This window comes from Pezoporus wallicus, unplaced genomic scaffold (assembly GCF_028554395.1).
Source record: "Pezoporus wallicus isolate ANWC-B61680 ecotype Strahan unplaced genomic scaffold, APGP_CSIRO_Pwel_v1 contig_6354, whole genome shotgun sequence".
Taxonomy (NCBI): Eukaryota; Metazoa; Chordata; class Aves; order Psittaciformes; family Psittacidae; genus Pezoporus; species Pezoporus wallicus.
In genome coordinates, this window is record NW_026638688.1 from 341,472 (window position 1) to 365,851 (window position 24,380).

At 39.9% G+C, this 24,380-nt stretch overlaps 2 protein-coding genes across 6 annotated transcripts in view; both read left to right on the forward strand.

The window, feature by feature from the left end:
* Positions 1-7,660, forward strand: part of CPEB4 (cytoplasmic polyadenylation element binding protein 4) — a 42,610-nt gene extending 34,950 nt beyond the window's left edge. For all 5 annotated transcript variants that reach the window (XM_057411998.1, XM_057411999.1, XM_057412001.1 and 2 more), the window contains one exon: positions 3,214-7,660. In XM_057411998.1, coding sequence (XP_057267981.1) covers positions 3,214-3,441 — 228 coding nt within the window. In that variant the 3' untranslated portion in view covers positions 3,442-7,660. The remainder of the gene's footprint in view (positions 1-3,213) is intronic.
* A 7,938-nt stretch (positions 7,661-15,598) lies between these two features.
* CUNH5orf47 (chromosome unknown C5orf47 homolog) lies at positions 15,599-23,548 on the forward strand. The gene is made up of 5 exons (XM_057412004.1): positions 15,599-15,940; positions 17,537-17,625; positions 19,099-19,201; positions 21,923-21,972; positions 22,336-23,548. The coding sequence occupies exons 1-5, from the start codon at positions 15,655-15,657 to the stop codon at positions 22,360-22,362; spliced, it is 555 nt and encodes a 184-aa protein (XP_057267987.1). The 5' UTR covers positions 15,599-15,654; the 3' UTR covers positions 22,363-23,548.
* The last annotated feature ends 832 nt before the right edge of the window (positions 23,549-24,380 follow it).

Sequence of the window (24,380 nt, forward strand, 5' to 3'; positions counted from 1 at the left end):
TTGCATACTTAGGCCTGGATTGTGCCACTTAGATACAGCACAGAATAAAAATGAAGGAGTGGTACTTCTGGAATGTGGGAGGCACCTGTGAAGCAGACTTGCTGAAATTGCTTAGCGTAATGGGAAGCATGTCAGCTGCCTTGCCCTGTTATAAGAATACTGTGCTCATCATATACTCCCGCTGCAAGTATTTGCACTTGTAGTGTTTGTATAACGTGAGGGAGTAAGGTATCAGCCAAGGATGGAGCAGTTCTACTCCTGTTCTGCATCTTTTGAGAATGGGCAGAATCTGTTAAACATTGTGTGCTGAGTTTTCTTAAAGAGCATCATAGTAATGCATCGTTAACTCATTAGTGCGCATTACAGCTTCACAGTCATGTTCTGTGGCTTACGCAAAGGCTGTGTCTGGTTATTTTATTCCTTTATTATCATAAATTAAAGAATATGCCAAATGGATCTGCAGCTTGCTTCACTCTGCACTCTCATTTATATAAAATGTGACTTTGCCAGTAACAGTGATCTTTGGCCCACAGTTTGGAGAAACTCAGATCCTTAAATCTGCCATTGTAATTCATGCTTTGTCTCTGGATTTCTCTTCCGTGATTGTCATTATTAATCTTAATTTTGTAATTACTACAGAGGAAAATCCCCAAACCTAGCTGATTATCATTTCCCTTCTGCTTTGGCTATAAAGCTTTGGTAGAAAAATTGTAACAACAATTTGACTGTGGGCCTGTGAATTGGAATGTCTTTGTTCTCATCTTGGCTCTGAAATAAGTTCTGTACAGCTTTGAACAAATAATTTGGGCCGCCCTTGTGCAACTTCTGCTTGCATAAGCAGACACTTGGGTGAATAGGTCTATTGAAGCTGGTGGGACTACAAATTTGAGTAAGTACTTGTGAACTCTAGCAAAGATTTTGCAATCTATTTCCCCTTCCTTCTCTCCTTCCAACTCATTTCCCCATTTTGTGTGAAGTTCAGAAGAAATGTGGGGAGGTAAGTGCTTAGGGGGATTCATTGTAGGAGGGGTTGGGTGCATGAGGGAAATAAAAGTACAACAGTGGCAATACTACTTTTTATTAATAAGTTACTATTAATAATTTTTCTAATAAAGTTTTTCTGCAAAAATAAAACTAAAAGTAGTACCAAGAAGGGATTTCCTGTAAAATTAGGCAAGGGGGTGCTGCTGAAGGGTGTGCCCTGCAAAGAGATAATGTAAATTAAATGCTCTGCGCCCTGCTGCACCCATCACTGCAGAGCTGATGAGTGCTGCCACCCTAAGCATGCCTGATGAAGTTTCTGTAATTCAAGTTTTTTCTCTGTAGCTGGGAAATCCTTCTGTACCTAGCACAAGTAACAGTTGCAGGCCGTATTTGGCACACGCATTTCAGCACACGCTGAATAAATGCGCTGAGGACTCTGACTAATATCTTGCACAAAACCCAGTGCTGCAGTAACAGGCTAAAGCAAGCAGAGGTATAATTACCTGTGCTATAGTTCAGCCTGTGAATGTGTCTGAGTAAACATAATAGAGCAGCAGAATTGCCACATTAAGGAGCCCTGCATAGCATTCTTATAGATTCTCCTCTTAGCACTTACAGAAGACACTCATCAATAAATATCCAGCCTTAAACTAGATAGAAAACTAGGTGATGAAAGCAGAATGTTAGTGTTAGGAATATATGTCTGCCTCTGCTCATTTACAAATTCATTTCTCTGAGCTGGCATGGAGGAGGGTGTTTGAAAAACACAACTCCAGCAGTGGAGGAGGAGAAAAATTGATTTAAAAAAGAAAAAGGCTGCTGTACTGTCTCCAAGTAGTTTATATGTACTGTGAGCATGACATTGAACGACTTCAGTGCTCTGGCTGAACTTTGATAAAATTGGGTAAGTTTAAAATCACAGGAGCCTGTGAGTGTCCTTAGTTGAATGAGCTGGCCTGGCATACCTCTGAGGCTGTGGGATACAGAAAGGAGCGTCCCTAAGCCAGATGCAGGTTGAACAGTGGAGATACAACTTGCAGTCTGGGTATTTGGAAATGTCTGTGAAAACATGATTAAATGAGCTTCAGAGAACGCCCATAAGCACTTCTAGAAGTGGAACTTGTACTTGTGTTTTTTAACATGAAGCTTGGTATTGTGCTTCTGATGTGTCACACAGACCTTTCATAGTTCTGTGGAGCTAGGGAATGGAGGTGATTACTGTTTTGGAGGTGAATCTGAGCCTTTAGGGGATAACAGTGCTGCAGTTGTGATTTAAACATGTAGGCATGTCTAAACGAGCTGTACTGTAGCCAGCTTGGATACTGCAAGCAGTAAGCTTTGCTTTAAAGCTGTCACAGAGAAAGCGCTCTGGAGTGCTGTGAGCAGTGGTTGTAGCTGACAGTACAGCAGGCTTGGTTTTGGTATGCAAATTCCTAGATTAAAAGCTAGTATCCTGCAGATGTTGCAGTGTAGATGTATGGTTGGAGCACCAGCTGGTAAGTTCCTGTGAGTCATGATCAGTTAAGAACTTGAAGAGATTTTTCCTCTCCTTTCTTGTCTGCTGTACTGAATTACTGCTCATCATCTGGCCATTAATGCCAGCAGCGTAGGTGGGCGCTGGTCCCATCTTCAGCTGCTCATTTGATCCCGTCAAGATTAGGTGGGTTTCCTTTTGCTGAGGAGACTAAGCCACATAAAAAGAAACCATAAGTGTGCTGTTTATTAAGGTAATAAATGACTTTTTTTTTTCTTTAAGCTGGAAATTCAGAGATTGAAATTTGCAGACCACATGCATATTTAATCTGCAGTTGGTGTTGTGTAAACAGTTTACATTCCTAACTGAAAAAGTGGGAGCTTAATTGTGCATCACCAGACTTGCAAAGAAATGCCCAGGGTTTTGATGTGAGTCTGTGTATCAGTTCTGTAACAATAGGTTGATTGGTCCTTTCTGTAAATAAGTGGCAGTATGATGATCAGCATTGGTTTCTGTTTTTTGTTTTAAGAATCAGGGAGGACGGTGGGAGCAGGATTATTCTCAAGTGCTGTAGTTTTGGTTGTTTAATGGTGATGATCATGTGTAATGAGAGGGAAAATTCTCAAGTGTGATATGTCCTCCTACAGAACTGTGATCACAGTCCTGCTAGAACACAGACAGTAAATAGTGTGGAATTGTCATTATCTGCATTGTCATTAAGAATTATAAACTTTCTTCTCATTTTCTGAATACAGGTGGAAGTTAAGCCATATGTCTTGGATGATCAGCTTTGTGATGAATGTCAGGGGGCCCGTTGTGGTGGAAAATTTGCTCCATTTTTCTGTGCTAATGTTACCTGTCTGCAGTATTACTGTGAATATTGCTGGGCTGCTATCCATTCACGAGCTGGCAGGGAATTCCACAAGCCCCTGGTGAAGGAGGGAGGAGATCGCCCAAGACATATTTCATTCCGCTGGAACTAGATGATCACTGCAGTGCTCATATGCAGGCCTCAAATTAAGTGCACTCTTCTGTTATCCTGATTGTCCCTACCCCTCCCTACCCCTTCTCTTATTCAAGATAGCATGCCCTTTTGTAGTAGTCTGTAATTTAACAATAGTATAATGAAAGAATGACCTATAATATGGGTATTTTGTAGAATCTTGTCATTGAAAACTGTATTGGGAACTCCTTTTCGTATTGATAACGTTGCAAGTGAGTTGCATTCTCTTGTCTTTACTACCAAGAGAACACTTAATTTCATGCAACATTTTCTTAGAGGAGAGAAAAATATTAAGAAAAGAGAATTGAAACAATAGAGTATTTTGGTTTTTTAATTAAATTATTGTTAATAAAGTACATAAGAATACTTTTATTAAAATAACCGTGTAACAATAACACTATCAGTCTGTTCTGACACTTTTCCCCCAGGGAAGCCTGTTTTTGCCTCTCTTTTTGTTTCGACTTCGGATTTTTCCAGCAACAGATGAAGTTAGCATTTACCTACCAACGGGAAAGAGCATGTTTAAAGCAACAAAAATGCATGAGCAAAGTTGAAGCAGCATTATAACAATGATTTTTTTTTTCTTTATTTAATCTGTTAAGGGTTTTGAGGCTGAAATTCTAGCTCAGTATGTATCTGACTGTGCCTCTGACTACCACCCACATCCAAATTACTAATGAGATAGGCAGAGCTTACTATATTTTCATCAAAAATTATTACATTTTAAGAATTCCTGAATGTAAAAGTTGAGTAAAGTTACTACTGAGGGGGGAGTGCACTTTTTTTTCTTTAAGAGAACTCAATTGTCTGGTGACAGCCCTAGAAATCCTACCAAAGCTAGAGTAATGACAACTAGTTAACTGGCATTTCCTCTCCTGAAGGATAAATATATAGATTTTATTTTTGATGGCTATATATAACTCTATATCCTAATCTACTAAGATTCATCAGGGGCCAGCCTTTGCTCTCCATTTTGACGTGAAAAAATAGAAAACCTAAAAATACCTCAAGGATATCACTGATTTTTCTGAAGTTTTGATATTCCATTCTGTCACACAAATTAAAATTGGCTGCTTATTTGTTTCCCATCTCGGATGTAAAGTTAGTTTTAAATACCCTCTAGCTTAGTTGTAACAGAAGGCATGAACCTAAGTAGTTTCCAAGTCTTGGTTTGCACTGTTTTCTGAGTTTGTGCATGAAATGGTGCAAGTGCGCATATGCCTTTCTTACTCTTCCTGTAGAAAGAATCCTATGATTCCACCTCTTCAGAACTTAATATGGAGAAAAAAAGAAACACAGGTATTTGAAGTGCCAACATTGCTAAGTTAATGCCTGCTTTATTATAAATAAGTTCTACCTTGAGAAGCATTAACACAGTACATGTTAATTGAATGGTCAAGAGTGGGTGCAGGGGTTTAGTTTGAAATAGTTGAATGAAGGAGTAGTTCTGAAAATTTATTTTTTATTACTTTTTGAACTAATGCCCTGGCCGACTTCTCAAATGATTATTTAGCAGTGTGCAAACAAACACATTCAGTGGCAATCTTCTGAAGTGCCCAAGTGGCATGGTACCATCATAGAATCTCTCAAACCAAAGACTTGCCTCAGCACTGCTTGGAAAACATCTGCTCAGTTAAAAGCCTTTGCCGGCCCCCCTCATCCCGTTTCCCCAGCCCAGATTATCTTTATGAGAAGCAGTTTTTATTTTCAATACAGGCTTTAATGAACTATACCTTACCAAGTTCCAAAGGTCAAAATGGAGACATTTGCTGTCTACTAGTCAAGTATAGAAAGGGAGCTGCTTTTAATGAAATCCCTGAAAATATTGACAACAGTAATGCAAATGCAGAGTGCTCTTGTGTAGATTGTCAGGGACTTTTTTTTCTCTGAAGTACATAATTATAGTTGGAATGTTCCTTTAATTTTTTTAATGCTTGTAGGTGGCTTGGGGTGTGCTATTGTGCCGATCCTACCCAGTAAACAGGTGAGATGGGTTACCATTACAAGAAATAACACTGTTTGAGAACTAGCTTTGAATAATAATTTTCCCTTTGTACATGACCTGCTGAATTTCGGTACAGTGTTTTTGTAGCTAACTTATTTTGTCATGCACATAATGTATATTTGTTATGCACTACTTTTGTATATCTTGTTTTTCCAACAGTGAGCATTTTTAGGCACACTTTTCACTGACGGGATATCTCTTTATGCAATACCTCAATTTTTCATATTGCAAAGAGTAGCTTTTTGTACTTTTATTACTGAGAGATCTTCATATACTTCATTTTTTAATATAAATAATTTTAATAAATTTTATTTTCTTATATTCTGCTTTTTATACATTTCAGTGCTCTGCATACATTTTGAATTATGGATGTTGTGCACTGGCAATGCTATTTTAGAATCTGCAGAGAAAAGAAAGCATGTTGCTTAAACATCTTAGCCCAGCACCAGGTATTTGGTGTACGTATAATTTAAGAAAAATAGTATATGTAAAGTTGAGAATTAAAGAAGAAAAAGCATGAAAGTGACAAATGACACTGTCTTTAGACCCATGAAATTTAAATGCATAAATATAGTGTAGAAATTTAAAAGTAAAGAAACATCAGAATTGTCTACCGCTTCTTACTAAGTTTTTAAAGATTATACACAAATGCAGACGTTTTTGGTGAATGTTTAGCCATTTTTATTATTAATAACAAATTGATGTTAGGTGTTTGATGCAGAAATGTGTCTGCTCTTTTAAATTATATTTAAAGAAAAAAGAGAGCCTGCTAGGTGGCAGGCATGTAATGTTAGTATGCATGACTAATGTAAGAAATTGTTATTCTACTAATATTCACTTGTGATTGTGTGACAAGCGTGTTTACAGATTATTTGGTTACACTTCGATTTACAGGGCATAAACAATTATATACATTACTCTGTACTTAACTAGTGAATACATGTCCTTCTGATTACATGGGATTTGTAGTTGGGGTTACCATGTAGCTCCAAACATAATTAACATGTAATTAGGTTACCAGTTTTAGGGTATCACTTCAATTTGCAAAGGGGTTAATACGCATGTAGTTTTATCACACTAGCATGGCACCGGCCATGTACTTACAATGTAGTTACAGAGTAATTACATGGTTATTTTTGCAATGTAAAATAAAGTGTTTCTGATTATTTTATATGTAAAGGAACCCCACTGCCCCGTGCTTTTTGGTATAGTATATACTTCTCCATACACAGACCTCTGCAGAATGCAAATTTAAAACTTGCAGTGAATGAATTTAGCGTTTTTCTAAGGATACTGTTGGAAAGACTTGATAATTCACCCCTTGTGTTTTTGAAGAGTTAAAACCTTCTGTTAAAAGGTGATTTAAAACTTGAATGTGATGAATTGTGGCAAGTTAACTTCAAGTTATGTGCAATACCTATTTCAGACTTCTGGAAGATCTTTGCAGTGTAATTCTTTGTTTTTAATTGCAGACATTTAAAAATGTCATTTTCTACTGTTCTAGTAAATCCTCTTTCTTGCTGGTGTTTCTAAAGAAAAGAATCAGAAATCAATCTTTCTACTAATGTAAATTTGAGATTATTTTTAAAAAAAATGGAATAAAAGGTTTTGGTCATTTGCTTTATTTTATTATCTTATTTTAAAGCTACTGTGATAGCATTGTAAGAATTGGGACAATATTGTATTCAACTGTTTTATTTTTTATATTTTTAAATTTTAAAGTATAATTAGTTTTTATAATTTTCATCAGATTTTTTTGTTATATTTTTTGGAAGTGAAACTTTTAGCAAGTGGGTGTCTAGTTTTTACTAATCCCTAATATGTTTTTCCCCCAATGTATTGCTCATATTATCAGAAGGAAAAGTTATTTAAGTATGTCAGTTAATTGTACTACTTGGCTGAATTTCCATATAGTTTTTACTGTGTATGGGGAGGTTGTAGTATTTATTATAGCATTTTAAATAAGGGTAATTCATTTTTTATTAAAGTCATTTTCACGTTTAAGTTCATATTTTTGTATGTTCTACTCTAAGTTATATAACACAAGTTACTTTTTTTAAAGAGTTCATTTGTTGAAGTGCTAGTGAAAATTAATGTTATTAAATAGTTTGCAAATGACTATTTATACCAGTATGCATATAATTTTTAAATATTTGTAATGTGAGATGTTGAATGAATAAAACTTTTAACTCAATGTTTCTTCTTAACCTTTTTATTTAAAGCTTGCTGTAGAAATGTGTTCCTTTGTGGCTGAAGCTCATGGGGCTCAGGGAAGTGATTGTGATGAAGTGTACGGCGCACGTCTGGCTGTATGATGTGTAAAGTGCTTTAGACTAAGTTCTGCTGTCTTGCTCTGGTCCAGATGTTGAGCATGGTTTTGTAGGGAGTGTGTGAGGAAGGGTATAACCACTTGAGGGATGCCGAGTACCCTGCATCCAGTTGGTACAAAATCAATGTGCAATGCTGCAGAAATGGACAGGACAATGTTTAGAGGACTGTAGAACTTCTCTCTGTTCAGTCAGGCTGTGAGAGCCACTTTTTTTACTGCTTGTGTCCAGGTGTTGTCCTTAGGGCCCGTTGAATGCTAACTACTTAATTCTGTGAGTTTGGTTCTTGTTAGAAATCCTGTGTAGCTTTGGAAAAGCCTTTCAGCAGTTTCAGCACTACCATTTCTATTTTTTGCACAGCCTTAAGCACATCAGCTTAGCCGAGGAGTTGTAGTTGGATCACTTGTTCCTTCTCGGTGCTCTCTGCAGCTAATTTGTAGGGACAAAGATGAAAACCAGTGCACAGCTGTGAAATCAAGTGAACCGGGCAGGTGACATGTTCAGTGAGAAGAATACCACTAAGTATGCACATGTAAGTCCTGCATCATCTAAGTCAGAAAGCACTGTGCAGCTGGGCCAAGAAGATAACTAGACTAGGGCCAGAGTAGAGCCAAGCAAGGCGTGGACAGACAAGGATTCTTTTCTGATTGTCTCATGGCTGTAATCTGATACTAACAGAAGGAAGAAGTCTGGCATTTTAAAGAGCTTGCTGCTATCAGCCTTTAATTCAAAATACCCAAACTTAAAATGTCTAAAAAGTCTTGTGAACTATTAGAAACGTATGTATCTGCCCTTCCAAGGACTATTCAACAAGACCTGTGCAGAAAGAATTCAGAGAGTTTTGAATCCTCACTAGGTAGGAATTCTGTAAACTTTTCTTCATTTAGTTACCTTGGTGCAAGCAGGTAAGCTTCAGTGAAGTAGAATTTGGATTTGTCTGGAAGGTGCTCTGCGAAGTGGAACTGTGAGTTGGAATATACACATGTACCTTGTGAGAGAAAACTGCTGCCCAAAACACAGTATTGCTGTAGGAATCAGCCTGTGCTCACTGTGCCGACCAGCACTTTGCTGTTGATGTCTGAGCGCTAACATCTTGTGCCATCATCTAACGAATGTTGTTGCAAATGTTAAGTGGCTGTAGAGTATCATTATTTTCTGTGGGTGCTTCAGGAAATGCAGATCAAACAGAACTGAGCTATGATGGGATAAATTCTGCAGGATGCTAATCACTTCAATTGCCTTTGGCTTCAGATGATGCAAATTTAGAAACTGGTGCAAACTTAGAAGCTAATGCCTTTAGAAACTAGTTTTTAACACGAATTAAAAGTTTCACGGGTGACTCCATGCAGATAGTTCCAATCCCTTAAAATGGCCGTTTAAAAATAAGCAGAAAATGCTGGTGTTCCTTGGATCAAAAATAGAGATGGGTTGTCTGACCACTGCTTAATGAACTGCTCAGTGTTGGGTTTTGTGCCAGCCAAACAGCACCAGACTGTTGACCAGTTTTAGCATGTGACTTGGCTGGCAAGGGAAGCTTATCTCTGTGTCCTCTGCATTGGTGTTGTTTGGAAACAGGTGTAGTTCAGCCCCTCTCAATGTGCTAATAAGGTCTTGACATCGTTTTCAAGTGCAAATGGTCTTTCTGAAAGCCTGTGCTTATCAGTTGTTTATCTGATAATGTTTTTTAACAAGTGTGGTAGTCTTGAAATTTGGTCCTGGTACATGGAGGGTTTAAGTGTTTTCATGCCATGGTGGTGGAATCACTGATGCCCTTCACAAATATGGCGCTCCCTAATTGATTTAAATTTAAAATGCTATGAACTTGGAGTTGCTCATCGGGATACAGCATCTAATTTACAGCTGAGATGTGGATATTCAGTATAAAATTTTCCGAAGATTGCAGAATACTTTGTGAATGTTTAATAAATGACATTTTGTTACAGAGAGTCTAAAAAATTCAGCTCAGTAAGATCAAATGCCAAAAGTCTGGACTGTCCGAAACTGAAAATGATCACTCTTGGTAGTGATGGCCTTGGCTGCTTTCTGAATTGCTGAGAAGTAACTTTCTAGGAAAGATGATACAACAGATCCCTTTCGGGTTTCAGTTTGTCCTAAAACTATAAATAAATACTGCAGGCAGACTCCAGAAGATGGAGGTATGCCTGCTGGGTGGAATTTCAGATTTTCCTCAGTGTGTGAATCTCAACTCTTTTCTTTCAGCACAAACTGTTCGTCAAGCACAGTCAGCCACCAGCTTTCTCTTGGGTGCTACTTTCACTATATGAACTGTTACATTCCACATCAGTGAAGAAACCCACTTTGGGTGGAGATGGATATAACCCATCCAGTACAGATTTAAAGGGTAAGGTATAGTTGAAAGAGAGTCTCTTAGATGTCAGGTTGTTGTTGGACAGCTTCTACTGTCTGTCCTGATGCTCCAGCTGCTGTTTATTCAGTGCTCTGAAAGCCTGCTCAGCCATGGTCCAAAATGAACATTGCATGCCTACAGGAAATCTAGGACAAATAATAGCCTCGGAAAGGATAGATGAGGAAAAAAAAACTGACATCTCTTCCTCTGTGTAAAATAAGCTGATTCAGTCTGTCAGTATGAAAAACAGCCTCTGGGATAAGAATATACTTGCAGCTGTCTTTACAGTCAGAAATTGAAGGGGGTTGAATCAGAGCTCTAAAGATATTACTGAGCTCCCCATTTAAGATGGGGAGAAAGTCTTTCTGAAACTAGATGCTCTGATTAATGCCATCAGATATCACCTGTTTTCAGGGCACAGGAACTGCAATTTGCTGACTTTTTGTAGAGCTTTTCAGAGAGATAGTTTCATAACAAATGTTAATTTATTTGAATGTATCGCTACGGGAAGCTCCCTCAGTCACCTTGTATAGGGTGCTTCAGAAACCGTAACTATTCTGTTAAGGTTCCTTCACAAAATTTGCCAGTCGAAAGTTCTCAGTCCTCCTGGTGTTATATACAATATGGAAATACATAAGGTCTGTGTTGGATTGTGTTTTTCTTGCTGAAATTTTAATTTTGGTGAGTCATGAAAGCTGAGATTAAACCCACGATGCAGGTAAAGTGAAACTGTGAGAGCACATTTTTGGTCTTGCATTAATCTTAATGTTTAAAATGGACTTGTTTTTATCACTCTTAGCTATGCGGCATTTTTTTATTCCAAAACTGTATAGCAGCTTATGTTGCTTGGCTTTTTGTGTGAGTAAAGAACATTGCTTTTACTTAAATACTTAAACGGCAGACTGATGGTGTAGGTGCAGTTGACACATGCTGAGTGCAGCTCCTAACACAGTTTTGTAACCTGTGGAGGGGCAGCAATTCACACATAGAGCAATGCATTAAAATAAAGTCTCCTCCAAACTTCTCCAACCCAAAGGCTGAGAAGATGTTTGCTCAATCTAAGTCGTGATCTCACACTGCTGCTGACTCATGAACCAGGATCAGTTTGCTTAGTGATCATTTATGCCTTGCTATGCGTGTGAAAGCATTAAGTTGTCAATTTAGCCAAGTGTCATTTTTCAAGACAGTGCTTGTCGCTTTAAGCACATGCCCAGCACTGGTTTGTGTATGGAGTACATTCGTGCCAAGTGTTTCTGAATTTTCTTTTAGTGAGTAAGATGTGATTTTTTTAGGGTTCCGAGGAGCATTCTCATTGTAAGCAGCAGGCAGTAGCCCCCAGCTCTGCTCCAGCAAGGCCAGCTGTTCACAGGCAGATGTTGCTCTGTACACAGTGATGGAATCAGCTCTTCAGTCCGTGGCAAGAAAATTTGCTCAAGTGTTGCTTTTACAGGGGGATGTCTTCAGAGGAATGTGATAGAAGAACAAAGCAGTAACTGCTTCTGTTTTCCCAGAAGAGCTAGCAATCCTTGGAGACAGAAACCCTGCTCTGTTCCTTTTCTGGCAGCATCCTCACATCTCTGGGGGCAGGGAGAGGGTAAATATTAAGTATCTGGAACAGTTCTGCAAAGACCCTAGTTCCATTACAAAGTGGGCTTACTGCTGAGGAATGAGTATGTTCAGTGGTATTTATACTGCAGTGAAATGGACTGTCTTGTATATGCAGACAGAGCATTGGTGACTATGTTAGCCTGCAGGCACACTTTGGCCTGAGATCGTGTTAGATTTCTGAGGAGAGGCTATGAAAACGTGGGCTTTCCATGCTGGGACAGATGGTCTCAGAAGATCTACATTACTGGTGAATGCTGGGGGTGATTTAGTGATTTTTGCTTTTTATGTTCTCCCAGGATCTGAGAGACAATATCTGGAGGTTTATTGTAGGTAGGACTGAACTTCGTCATCTGTGTGTTCATGTAAGGTCTAACTGCACATTTCCTGGAACAGCCATAGTAACATTTAAGATCATAGTCTCTGCAACCTAAAATTTGATAAAGTTTTACTATTTCTGATATGGAAACAAGGGATGTCATTGTTAAGTACCAGCAACTTGCACATGTGTGTGGAAAAGTGAAATCGGAGAAACTGAAGTCCTTGCCTGCCTTTTGCTGTATCCACTTGATAAAAATCTTTCCAGGAAATAAGGTTGTTTAATTCCCATGTTATCTTCAGTGCGCATTTTGCCTCTTTGATTTTTCCCCATAGCTTTATTTGGGATTGTCAATCTCTATTTAAGTACTGTAACATGAAGTTCTTCCAAGACAAGGGTTTCACTCTCCTCGGTTTCGGTTTTGATTATGAAGTCTGTGGATCTTCTCAGTGATTTGAAAATCTCTCACGGGGAGGCTGAGGCTCTTATGTCACAAACTTAGTTTTTAGTCTGCTAAATATTTTTATGCGCAGCATGGAGAAATGGGAAGATATGCCTCTCCTTACGACTGGTGTGGATAAAGCGATTCCCACAAGTATGGTTTGTAAAACAATCTGAGATATGCAGGTTCATTAATATGAAATGCAGGTGTGTTAAAATGGCAGCTGGCCATTTTATCTCTCTGCTGCACTGTGTTATTGCTTCCATAATTAACTGTGAGAGCCATTGTAAACGATGAAATTTTACAAGTAAGCAAAAGCTGAAGGCACAATGCATCGCTTCCATTTACCAGAAGCGGTGAGTTTTGTTTTTTATAATGATTCCTAGTTACACTAATAAATGGTCCCCAGTGTCTTCTGTAAAGTAACCCCATTCTAATAAAATACCTCACTCCAGCGACTCTTATTAAACATTCTGTGAAAAAGAAGGAGATACAATAATTGTTTGTGCTACTGCTGAGGGTCTAATTAACAAGGTTTGACTGTAGCTGTTGTCGGAATTAGCATACTTTCCAGGTAAAAATCCCTGTTAACAGTGTTAAGATTCATATTTCAGGTGTATTCACAATTTGCATTTGATCAAGATAATGTAGCACTTAATAAGCAATCTGCCTTGCCTGAATTATGTTGAATCATGCGAGTACTTTGTTTTTTAACTCCACTGCAAAGAATTCTCATAGAAGAACAAATCTCCAGCAGTAGAAGGAGTTTTGTTTTTGCAGGGAATCACTAAATATGCATCCAGCAGTGTCCTGTTGGCTTCTTTCTTCTCCTTGGCATAAGCTGTAGGCTTGCTACCACCAAAACCTACCTTATTTTAAGATGATAGTCAAGGTAAATAGATGGTGGTGCATGCTTGGCTAAAGTAAAACTGAAACAATAAAATTCAGGAAACAATGCAAGTTCTGAGCTGGAGAAGCTGACATTTGAATACAAAACAAACAGCGTGATGAGGCACAGGCTGAAAGCTAGAATCTGGTCTATTTTTAACTAGACAGTTGAAGATGTGAAAAGCTGAGATGTTTGTTCCAAGTGATAAATACAAAGATAGTGGCTGGCTGGTAGTCCACACATGTGGAAAGGAGGATGAACAGTGTGCAGCTAAAATAGCTGAATTTTCCAGATCTGCAGACCACTCATAGGTTTTGGGTGACATTGATTTTTCTCAGTAGATTCTTAAAGGGATCTGAGCTGAATTTGCATTTGAAATCAAAGTCCTGGCAATGTGCTGTTGGGAGAAGTGGAAAAAATTGTGCCACACAAAGCATGTGTATTTGTATTAGCAGGGTGGAAGCCTATTCCATAAATACAGACGCTGAGAAAACCACTGATTTGGCAGCCCTGCTGCCCCGCTGAGGCCACAGGAAGGGAGCAGTCTGCCAGTTGGCAAAAGGAACTCTGGGTCAGGAAGATGCAGCAGCAAGTGTTCACACACAATGGGAAGACAGGCATGGAATGAAAATGGTGCTGTTTAGGTTTGTGTGCATGTGTTCAGTGATGCTTTTTTGTCATGCGGACCGAGACCTCTGTATTTGAGCAAAAGGGGTGCTTTCATTACCAGGGCATTGTGATTAATATGCGTGACAAAGTTTGCACACCAGGATCAGTTTTTAATGAAGCTATTTGGTTGCCTCTCCCTGGGTTTAATACCCCCACACTGAACTCTCTGGCTGCTGCCTCACTGGGACCATTTGTTAGCTCAGGTCTTTGCAGAGGAGGAGGGAGTCTCTGGTGTTTGAATGGTTTTGAGATCACATTCGATCTTAAGCCCAGTGCCTCGATGGTTGTATCTTATCTGTGACCTCCTTTTTAGTCCATACACTTTAGGGCCTGCAGTAGATGCCCTTTCATTGGGAAATAACGATTTCCTCTGGCAAACCGTCGGGCTGTGCCTCTGGAAGCTGTTTTCCTCTTTTTCAGCTGCGTACGCGGAATGCCTTTTTCTTTCCTCCCCCCGACAGTGTATGAAATAGCTGGAAATCCTGGGACACTGGCCAGTGTGGGTCTTTTGCCTGCCCCGAGCTCCGGGTCTGCGGCCAGGGAGCGGGACCGCGGGCTGGTTCCGTAGGTAAGGCTGCCACCTCGCGGGGTCCGCATGTGCAGCACCCGGCCCTGCCTAGGGACCCCGGCGAGGGGACCAGGGGACAGCAGCCCCGAGACCTCACTCAGCCTCCTCACAGGCTGGCGGAAGCCTCCAGTTTGCTTCGTGCTCTTCCCACCAGGACGACATCGTTCATATGGCTGGTGCTGCTAAAACAATTAGAAACGGGTCTTTTCATAGCATTTATTCTGACTCTTAATAATTTCCCTCCTCTGAGCAGCGCAGTGTGCTGAAACTCTGAAATAATATGGAGTATTTCAGTGCCAAAGCAAAAAAAAAAAAAAAAAAAAATCAATGGGACTTGTGCTTTTAAATGGCTTGAGACATCCCACTCGTCACTGGCCATATCTCATGATCCTGCTGCTGCTACGGGGCTCATCTCTGCAGGAAACCATGGGAAGGACTGACTGATCCTGACTGCGGTGGGCATCCCCTGGTTATCACACAATGCCCCGTGTGCCTGCTGTTGCTTGAAGGACAGAATGACAACAGGTATTAGATGTTTCATGAGCACTGTTCAGCGGGTTGCTGGAGCCACCCACCCGGCACAAGCAGGTAAGCTGCTGCGAGTATGTGGTGTGGAAACTTGGTGTATCAATGCAGCAGCAGTGTTCCAGTGCGGAAGCACCCACCACCAGAGATGCTGCTTGTTCTCCTTTTGTAAGTCACAGCAAAGACAAACAATGCATCATTACCTTCAGCCTGGAGTCCCCTATATCTCTTCATCAATAACTTGCATGAAGTAGATCAATATATGACTTCAGGCCGCGTACTCTGCACCAAACCCTAATCAGACAGGATAGGTCAGGATGGGAGCTCTGCAGGTCCCCTCTGTGCCTGCACAGAGGAAGGGGCCGCCGCCGCAGTGCTCCTCACAGTGCAGCAGCCACCACGCACGCCTCAGAGCCCCTGTCTCCCCTCAGCGCCCTGCCTCAGCAGGGCCTCGCCGCCACCCTGCCCTGCCACACATGGCGCCCGGCCGCAGCCAGGGGAGGCCGCGTGTGCCGCTCGTCTATGTCAACAGCTTCGGCTCCCACCGCTGTGGCTCTGTCATCCGCTATGGCAGCAGCTGCCCGGAGGCTGAGGCAGGCCGGGATGGGCCCCTGATTTCCAAGCTGAGCCCCAGAGGGAAGGCCAGGAGACAGAGGGCTGCCCTGCTGCCAGGGCACAAGACCAGCCCTGTGCCTGCTGCAGGTGGCAGGAGGCAGGTGGTGGGGAGCTGTGGTGTGGAGGAGCCTGTCAGCCGCCCTCACGGTATGTGGAGCTGGACCCTGGAACCTCTGAGCCCCTGGGCGCGGGAGGGCAGAGCCAGCACCATGTCTTCTTTTTGGGTGGGAAATGGTTTATTTCGGTGTGGTGCATGGCTGATACTGCCTCACTGGGTTCTTCCCTCAGGCAGAGACTGCACACTGAGGGCTGAAGGTGGCACAATGTTTTTCTTGTTACGCCTGGTACAATTAGACTGGTACTGAGGCAGGAGGAGGAGCATGGTGTTAAACTTACATGAGTGAAAAATGCTATATTTTGCCCCAAACTCTTAATGCTGTCCAGCTACAGTGTCTCCATCCTGTGAGGTGAGATGAGGTGAGGTGAGGTGGCTGCCTGCAGTGCAGCCTTCCCCGTCCTTCCTTGTGGAAGCGATAAGGCCAGAATTAAGGTATGTCCAACAGGGCTGCTGTATTTCACACTGAACTTTGGGATCTTTCCTGCCTCTCCTCAGGAGATTCCCACCTAACCAGAGAGCCGCTGGGCTGCTGGGCCCCTTGCTGCTGTGACAGCTCAAAGATGTTTCTTAATGTTCTTTCTTTGTGGCTGGAACCAAAGAAAGTTGGGATGGGCATGGGTGTGGGTGCCTTTTTTTATAAAAGCAAACAACAAAAGTAGGCAGTTTTCCACTGTTTGTGATCCATTATGAAACAGCTCTGCTGCATGGGATGAAATGGGTGAAAATGGGGAACATGACATGGCTTCTGGAGAAGAAGCTGAGATGTGAGCTGGAAGTGAAGGGTGACACGGTTAGGGTGGGCCTGAGTTTTGTTAACATTGCTCTTGAGATGTTTTCATTTTCTTCTATTTTTTTTTTCCTCCTCCTAAAAGCCATTTTTCTGAAGATGGCAAAGTGAAATGTTGCATTAGTCTGCAATTAAAAGCACCAATTCTGAGGGTTATTATCTAAGTGATGCTAACCCGTAGCTCAGAGGCAGCCTGTGATTGGGGGTAGCTCAAAGCTCTGTGGCTGCCTTGGACTCCTGGTGGTGGGGCTGTGCTGCCCTGGAGGAAGCTGGTTTGCCTGAAGTCCTGCTGTGGCAAGTGATGAGCCCATGGCTGTGACCTTGTTCAACATCCCCACATGGGTCACCCTTTTCCTCAGCTCATGCCATGCCTGTCTAGCAGCTACTTGGGTAGCTGGAACTCACCTGAGTCCTTCCTCCTTCTATGTCTGGTTTGAGTCCACAAGATCAACCTGTCCTTCTTGCTTCTGTTTTTTAGTGCTTTGTTTGATTTCTTGCCTCAGTGTACTCACCTCCTCTTAAAGCCCAGGCAGAATTTTAGTAGCTGCCATAGGAAGGGGAAAAAGAGGGGATTAAATGCTAGTTTGTATTGCCCAGAAACCTGCTGTTTTAATTTCTGGTTGCTGTACAGTTTTGAAATCTGTTTTGTGGAGTTTGAGACACCCACTTTCCCCACAGTATAATGGAGAAAATAAGCAAGGTGATAGTTAACACAATGAAAGGTCTGATATCCTGTAACCTGCTGGGGCCAGGAAAAAGTATCCCTCTGGAAGATCTACAGCTTCCTCAGGAATATGTTGTAAACACTCACAATATGCTTTCTAAACTCTCTTCCTAGGTGACCTTCAAGAGGCCAAGGCTGACACCTTTGACTTCCCCTTCCCTTCAAGAAATGTTGATAAAGTAATTAAACGAAAGAAGCAAAAGGTATAAAATATGAGAGCTGAATTAGCTGCCTTTGCATTTGAGAAAATTGCTTCCTGCTTATTCTGTCTATGTGAGAGCATGAAGGAGATTAAAAGATTGAATTGGTAGTCTGTTACTGAAAACCTTACTTACAGAAAAGAAAAATGGTGTTATTTTCCCTCTCTGGAGGTTTTAAAATTCTGGCTCTCATTCAATAAAGCACTTAAGTGTGTGCTTACCTTGAAAAATGAGAGTGTGCTGTTGACTTAATGCCTGTACTGAAATGCTTTGCTGGATTTGGGCCAGGGTGCTGCACACCTTGCTGGGTCAAACCCAGCTGAGAAAAGCTCTGCAGCTCCTCTTCTTTTTATGTTTTAAGCAAAGAAACCCTACAGGTTACAAATAAGTGAAGGCAAGAATGAGAGGTAATAACACCATACTAGTAGCAATTCAAAATTACTTTCTGATTCACAAATGTATTTGTTCCTGTTCAGTAGTTCAACAAATGCTTGACATTTTAAAAGACACCTTTATTAAAACAGTAAGTCATTAGGAGATTTTGCAATGCTTGAAGTACAAGTAATCAGCTAGACAATAATATAGTAATGTCACAGATACTTGATTTAAAAACAGCAAAGTACTACTGACTTCAGGGGAACAACTAATAACATACTATAATATCACTCTTCTAGTACATTAAATAGTCTTCAAAAAGAATGAGGAATATGTATTATGTATTATGTTTGAGCAATAAATGTCCATGGGAAAGGAATTATCTTTAGATTTAAACTAGTTTCATGGATAGGGTCTAGTAAAAGTCATAACGTTAGCATTTTATCAGTCATTTACGTTTGTTAGTCTGCCTCTCTGTCTGAATGCCTTTGTCAATAGTTCCAATTTAATATTTTCAGTGCACAAGTCTGAAATGTAGCCATTATAGACAGACCTTTATGCCTCTAAAATAAAGGCCATCAACATCTATAAAACAGATGAATATGGATTTGATATGAAATAGGCAAGGCCATTGCTATTCTGGAATCTGAGCATGGGGTCTGAATTACAGTGTTGTTGAAGGATTACATGGAAAGTTTTGCTCCTGGAAAAATAAGCAATCTTCGTATCCCCCCCCCCGCCTTACTCCCCCTTCATTTTGGATGACTTTGAAGAGATTTAAAGGCTCTACACAGGTTTTTTAAGATGTTCTTATCTAGAAGGGCACTTCACAAGTCCTGGATAAACAAGCGTTTCAGACAAGACAGGAGGAGATCTTGTGGAAAATCATGGAGTAATTTACGTCTTTTGATTTTTAAATAGAGATGATTCTTTCAGTATACCCCCCATATATCCCTACTCCACAGCTCCCCCTTCTCAATCCTCAGCAAAAAAACAGCTGGACTTCAAAATCATGCTGGAGAATTCAAAGTTCTGCCCTATAAATGGTTTAATGCAAACTTTTTGTGTGCTTCACTGAGAAAGTTCAGTTTTATCTTTCAGTCTAAAGTCTGGCCTAAGGTCTGGAAAGTCATTTCAAAAATGCTTGCAGAAAATGAAGAGTTCAGAAGTCGACTCTTGACTTGCAAACAGTTTAATGGAGAAGGTAGGCAATGAACTGATAATGGTTTCCTTTACAAGAGAAGATAAACTATTATCGCAAGCTGTTGACTTAAGATCTCTAGGTTTAAGGCCCATTCAGCTGTTTGTTTTGAGTAGTAGGTTTTACAGCTCACAAATTACGGGATTCATTGCATACTTCAGACATTTCTAGCCATATCTGAAAAACCCTTGTGTTTCATGAGGTTCTTGTATGTATTAATTTGGAGGAAGGATGGCAGGTGTTTTTGCTGCTGCAGACTAATGTTAAAGAAGACATGAACATAAAATATCTGCTAGTTTTTCTGAACACATAAAAAATATAATTAACCTACTATTCACACATGTGTCTAAGGCAGTACTTTTATGAATAATAACTTGTTTTTTTTTCACATAGGAAAATAGCGGTTGGTTTCATGCAATTAGATGCTTCCCAAAGGTAGCTGTAGCACAATTTAACATAACCATCAAACATGTTCTCACACTGTGCCCTGAATACAGCTATTTCATTACTGGAAAATGACTCAGGAATTAAAACTGATGCTCTACGTTGAGCCAACTTCAATTAGAGACATTGTAGTTGCTGCACAATTGAAGATAATGCAGTATATGCTTACAAATGTAATTGGAATTTCTGGCTTCACTGTCTGGTGAGTTTTTAGGAAAAAGAATATACTAATCCATGAAGAGTTACTAGGCAAGTTAAAAATGGCATATTCACCCACAACACTTCAGCTTACATTTTTGTTGATGGAAGTTTTCCACATGTTGGAGTACATGCAGAGAAGTACACCCATTGTTGCCAGTATCTTATTTTTTGTTGAATGTTGTATGTGTCACACTGATTAGATTTCCACGTGTGTGACAAGAAAATACTCCCTCAAAATGTTTTTTTTCATGAGAACAGAAGAATTGCAATTCTGGTTCAAAACAGAAATCTGTCCCTGTGAATGTCCCCTATGACCTGCAGTGGATGTTACTGGAATACTAAAAGAAATCCCACAGTACACTGCAGCAACATATTCTGCATATATTCTGCAAATATTCTGCATTATGTGGAAAAGAACTTCTGTTTGTCTTAAAACCAACTCCTCATTAATTCTGGTATTATGAGATGCCGGGTATTAATTATGTACTATTCATATTCTTTAAGCCAATCAAGATTCCATTGGCCTCTGTCATATTTCTATGCTGAGAAGTTCCAGTCTACTAAATCTCTCCTCATATAGAAACTGTTTTTTGGCTCTGATAATCCTTATTCTCTTATTTTTGCCATCATTTAAAATGCTGTCCACTTCAATATTGGTGCATGCTTCATCCATGTTACTGCTCATTTGTTTGTTTGCAGTAATCACAGAATGGTTTGGGTCAGAGGGACCTTAAAAGACGATCCAGTTCCAATCCCCTTACTATGGGCAGGGACATCTTCCAGTAGACTAGGTTGCTCCAAGCCCTGTCCAACCTGGCCATGAACATTTCCAGGGAATGGGACATTCACAGTTTCTCTGGGCAACCTGTTCCAGTGCCTCACCACCCTCACAATATCACAATAATAGAGTGAGTGATTATTTGCCTGTATGAGTACCTGTCATATGTAAGAATTACACAGCATTAGGCATGGGCACCTTTCCTCCTGACTCACCCTTTCCTGCTAGCCAGGAGGAGTTTGGTGCTGGGGGTGCGTCTTCAAGATCAGTAGTATTTTAGGGATTTTTCTGCTATAAGCCTGCTGCAGAAGCCACTGTAACACTCTGCTTCTCTATCAAATCTAAAGGTTTTGATCTAGCAGCTTCCACATACTTTCTCTTACAGCTTAGCTCACTGCAGAAGTTTTTCTGAGTAGCTATTAATGTGTACGTTGGATGTATATGTAGGACATATATATCAATGTGTATGTAGGATAAATGAAGAAAAATAAAAGTCTTCCAGGATTTTTGTTTGCTTGCTTTCAAGAAGAAGAGACAAGGAAAAAGAAGTAGAAATCTATAATAGGCAATTGCCTCCAAAATTGCAAGTTATTGTTAAACCCCCACCCCAATTTTCTGTTGATACAGAATGTCCTTGGTAGAGTTACCATCTCAGCATAATGGCTGCTAATCTGCTTTCTGTTTGTTATAGATATGCAACAAGCTGCTTGTCAAGCTTGTCTTTCTGGACAAGGCCCGTTCTCTTTTCAAATACTAATTTCTCTTTGTCATCTGAAGGGAGAACATTATCTTTATATGTAATTTCCAGTGACTTAAAAAGGCCCAACCCAACCAATCCCTCCTTCCCAACTTTTACTCTATTCTCAACTGTAATTGTACCTCACTTTTCAGAACCTTTGAGAATCTGCTATTGAGCTCTATTTAGGTGAAAACCACCAATTCTAATACCTTCTTTCTAATTAGCAGGTGTTATAAAACATCAAATCAAGCAGATAAGTCTTCTATTGGTCCAAATTTTTCATTCAACAAAAAGCAAATAGAATAATTCTAGCAGGCATTTAGATAAAGATCAACAAATCTGAGTAAACAGGGTTCATTTTTCTCTTTTTTATTTAAACTAGATTAATAAAGTTAAAAAAATTCATTCTGCATTTTATTGCCTTTATAAATATTTTTCTTGAGAAAATGAAGATCTGTTTGAATTCTAATACTACCTATTTACTCCTTGGAATGTTGCAATTAAGATTAGATTTGGTGTGACCGAAAATGATGATGTGTCTCCACATAATATTTTCCCACAGGCAATGATATGAGCCAAAGTTCACAGAATGAGCCATCCTCCCTGGACAGGGTATGTATGTAGAGCATTAGTTGCCAAGCAAGCTTAAACAAAATAATCACATTCTAAAGACACACTGATATTGTTGTTTAGTGTTATCAATAAGCACTGGTTGTATATTTCAATATTCCTGACATTGGGCTCAAATGTTTTCAAGATTTCAGTCGTATTTGGAAAGTAGAACAGCTCTGTCCTCACCAGAATTGCCAAGGCTGGGAGGTGGAGTTTGCCTTTTTATTCAGCCAAGCCCTTCTGTGAGGGTCCAAAGTAAAACCTCAGGAATCTGAACAGAGTATTTGTTTGGCATGCTTTATATTTGACTTCTTAACATTAAAGGGAATGCACCATTTCACTTTTTTCACCTTTTTTCTCTAGGAGGAGTGCATCTTTGGCTGGGTATAGTAAGAAATTAAAGGAACGAAGACTCAATCCAAAAGGAAATATAAAAGCAGTGAAAGTTTTTACTTTGATCTAGTTCTTACTGAAGTCGGTGGCAAGGCTGTGAGAGATTTCAGTGCACACAGGTTCCCTGTTTGTGTGGTGCATGTGCTTCTACTGTTTAAGAGATTTGTTTTTACAATGGCTTAAACAGTTCTGTTGCAAGATATTTATGTCAAGTCATTAAGTCGAGTGTTTCACTTAGCTATTAGTTTTCAAAAGCTTTGCAATGAGCATAATATTGTGACAGTTTGCTTGCAAAAGAATAGAGATACAATTTAGCATTGACGGTATTTATATCTACTTTTTGCAGCTTGTCAGAATCATAAGCAAACACAAATTCAGTAAGGCAGAACTCCACACAACATACAAAGAAACACATTTTTTTTCTTACCAATTTGAATAAATTTGACTTTATTATATTAAAATAATACACAATTACCCTTCTGTTCATTCATCCATTTATACATGAATCTCAGCAGCTACTTTGAATATGAAGCCAGGTGAATGTTTTCTGTCTTGCTGTTCATCGTGAAGCACATAATGATATCATCATAATCAGAAAGTATTGTTTATCTAGATGACTTCAGTAACACAATATAATTTTCATATGTTATGAAGTTTCATACTTGAACTCTTGATTGACTGTAAAAGCCTTTTAAACTAGCAAATTGTGTAAATGGAACATGAGCATTGCATAAAAATAGTATGTGTATGGATTTCATCTCTGTAGCTAAAACATTCACCTGTCACAATTAGACATCCTTGGTTTCAATAAAAGGATTGTTTTCTCATTGCATAATGTCTTAGTGTTCGCAGATATAATGACTGGGATGTCAGAGTGTTGAGCTTTAATAATATGCTAGTGATTGTGTCATTAAGCAGCAAAGCATTTGGAAGGGTTTCATCTTTGTTTTCTCAATAGTAAAACTGCAAGTATATAACTGGAATGTGCCTTTTTGATGACAGCTCTGGCATCAAAGTTTCTTTTTCTGGTTTGTGGTTGAGAATATTCTGATTTTACTTAAAATAGTTGACATTTCAGCTTGGAAAAGGAAGTGAGAAAGCAAAATAATCAATCAAGATGTGATCATTTTTCTGGCATAGCAAAAATGTCATCATTCTTTCGTATTCTCAAAATACATGTTTGGAGTCAGAAGTTTGGGTGTTTTTTTTTTGTTTGTTTTTTTTTTTGGTACTAAATAAGATGATCTCCCTCTTCCCACAGTTTTGTGAATGAAATGTTTTCATGGGGAATATTTAATTCATAATCCTGGGTTGTAAATTGTGGAGTTGTTGCTGTAATGTCTCTTTTCTTGTAAACTGCACCTGCAGTTGGTACCTTTACTGGCATAGGTAAGGGGGCCTGGAAACCAAGCTTTGCTTCCAGGTGCATGATTGCTATTTTTACAGGATAGATGAGGTGCATTAACCTAAATCTCTGAATGGAATTCAGCCAACTCGCCAAGGTCCCCTGGATAAATATAGACCTATCTGTGGGACTATGCTAAATCATCTTAAAAGGAAGCATTATTAAAGATAAATATAGCCTTAGACCATTCTTGTCCACATACCTCTTACAATGTGAAAAGTCTGTATAGGCTGGTTGTCAGTAGCTGCCGGGGCTACCTGGTAGTATTTTACCTGCTTGCTGCATATGTGTAAATGACCAGAAGGTGCAAGGGAAAGCTTTGGCCCAGGAAAACAGATTGGATGCATTGTTGGTACACATGTGGGAATGGAAGAGTGCCAGCTCCCCCTTTGTGTTCAGGGACCGCTGAGGTGCAATAGTCTTGCCCCAGCATTGCTCCGCCTTGCTGGCTTTGCTAGATTTTGTGGGGATTCAGCATAGCCTGGACTTACATGCTGTGCTGCTCTGTTTTCATGCAGGTGTGATTTCAGGGGAAGGGCCAGGCGTTGCTGTATGGTTTTATGCATGTTAATACCCTGCTAATCAGGAGAAAGAAGTAACTAGTGCCTTC

Coding starts and splice junctions, on each gene's coding strand:
- CUNH5orf47 (XM_057412004.1), top strand. CDS start 15,655: ATGGCGCCCGGCCGCAGCCAGGGGAGGCCGCGTGTGCCGCTCGTCTAT. Junction 17,626..19,098: donor TTAAACGAAAGAAGCAAAAG/GTATAAAATATG, acceptor TTTATCTTTCAG/TCTAAAGTCTGGCCTAAGGT. Junction 19,202..21,922: donor CAAACAGTTTAATGGAGAAG/GTAGGCAATGAA, acceptor ATTTTCCCACAG/GCAATGATATGAGCCAAAGT.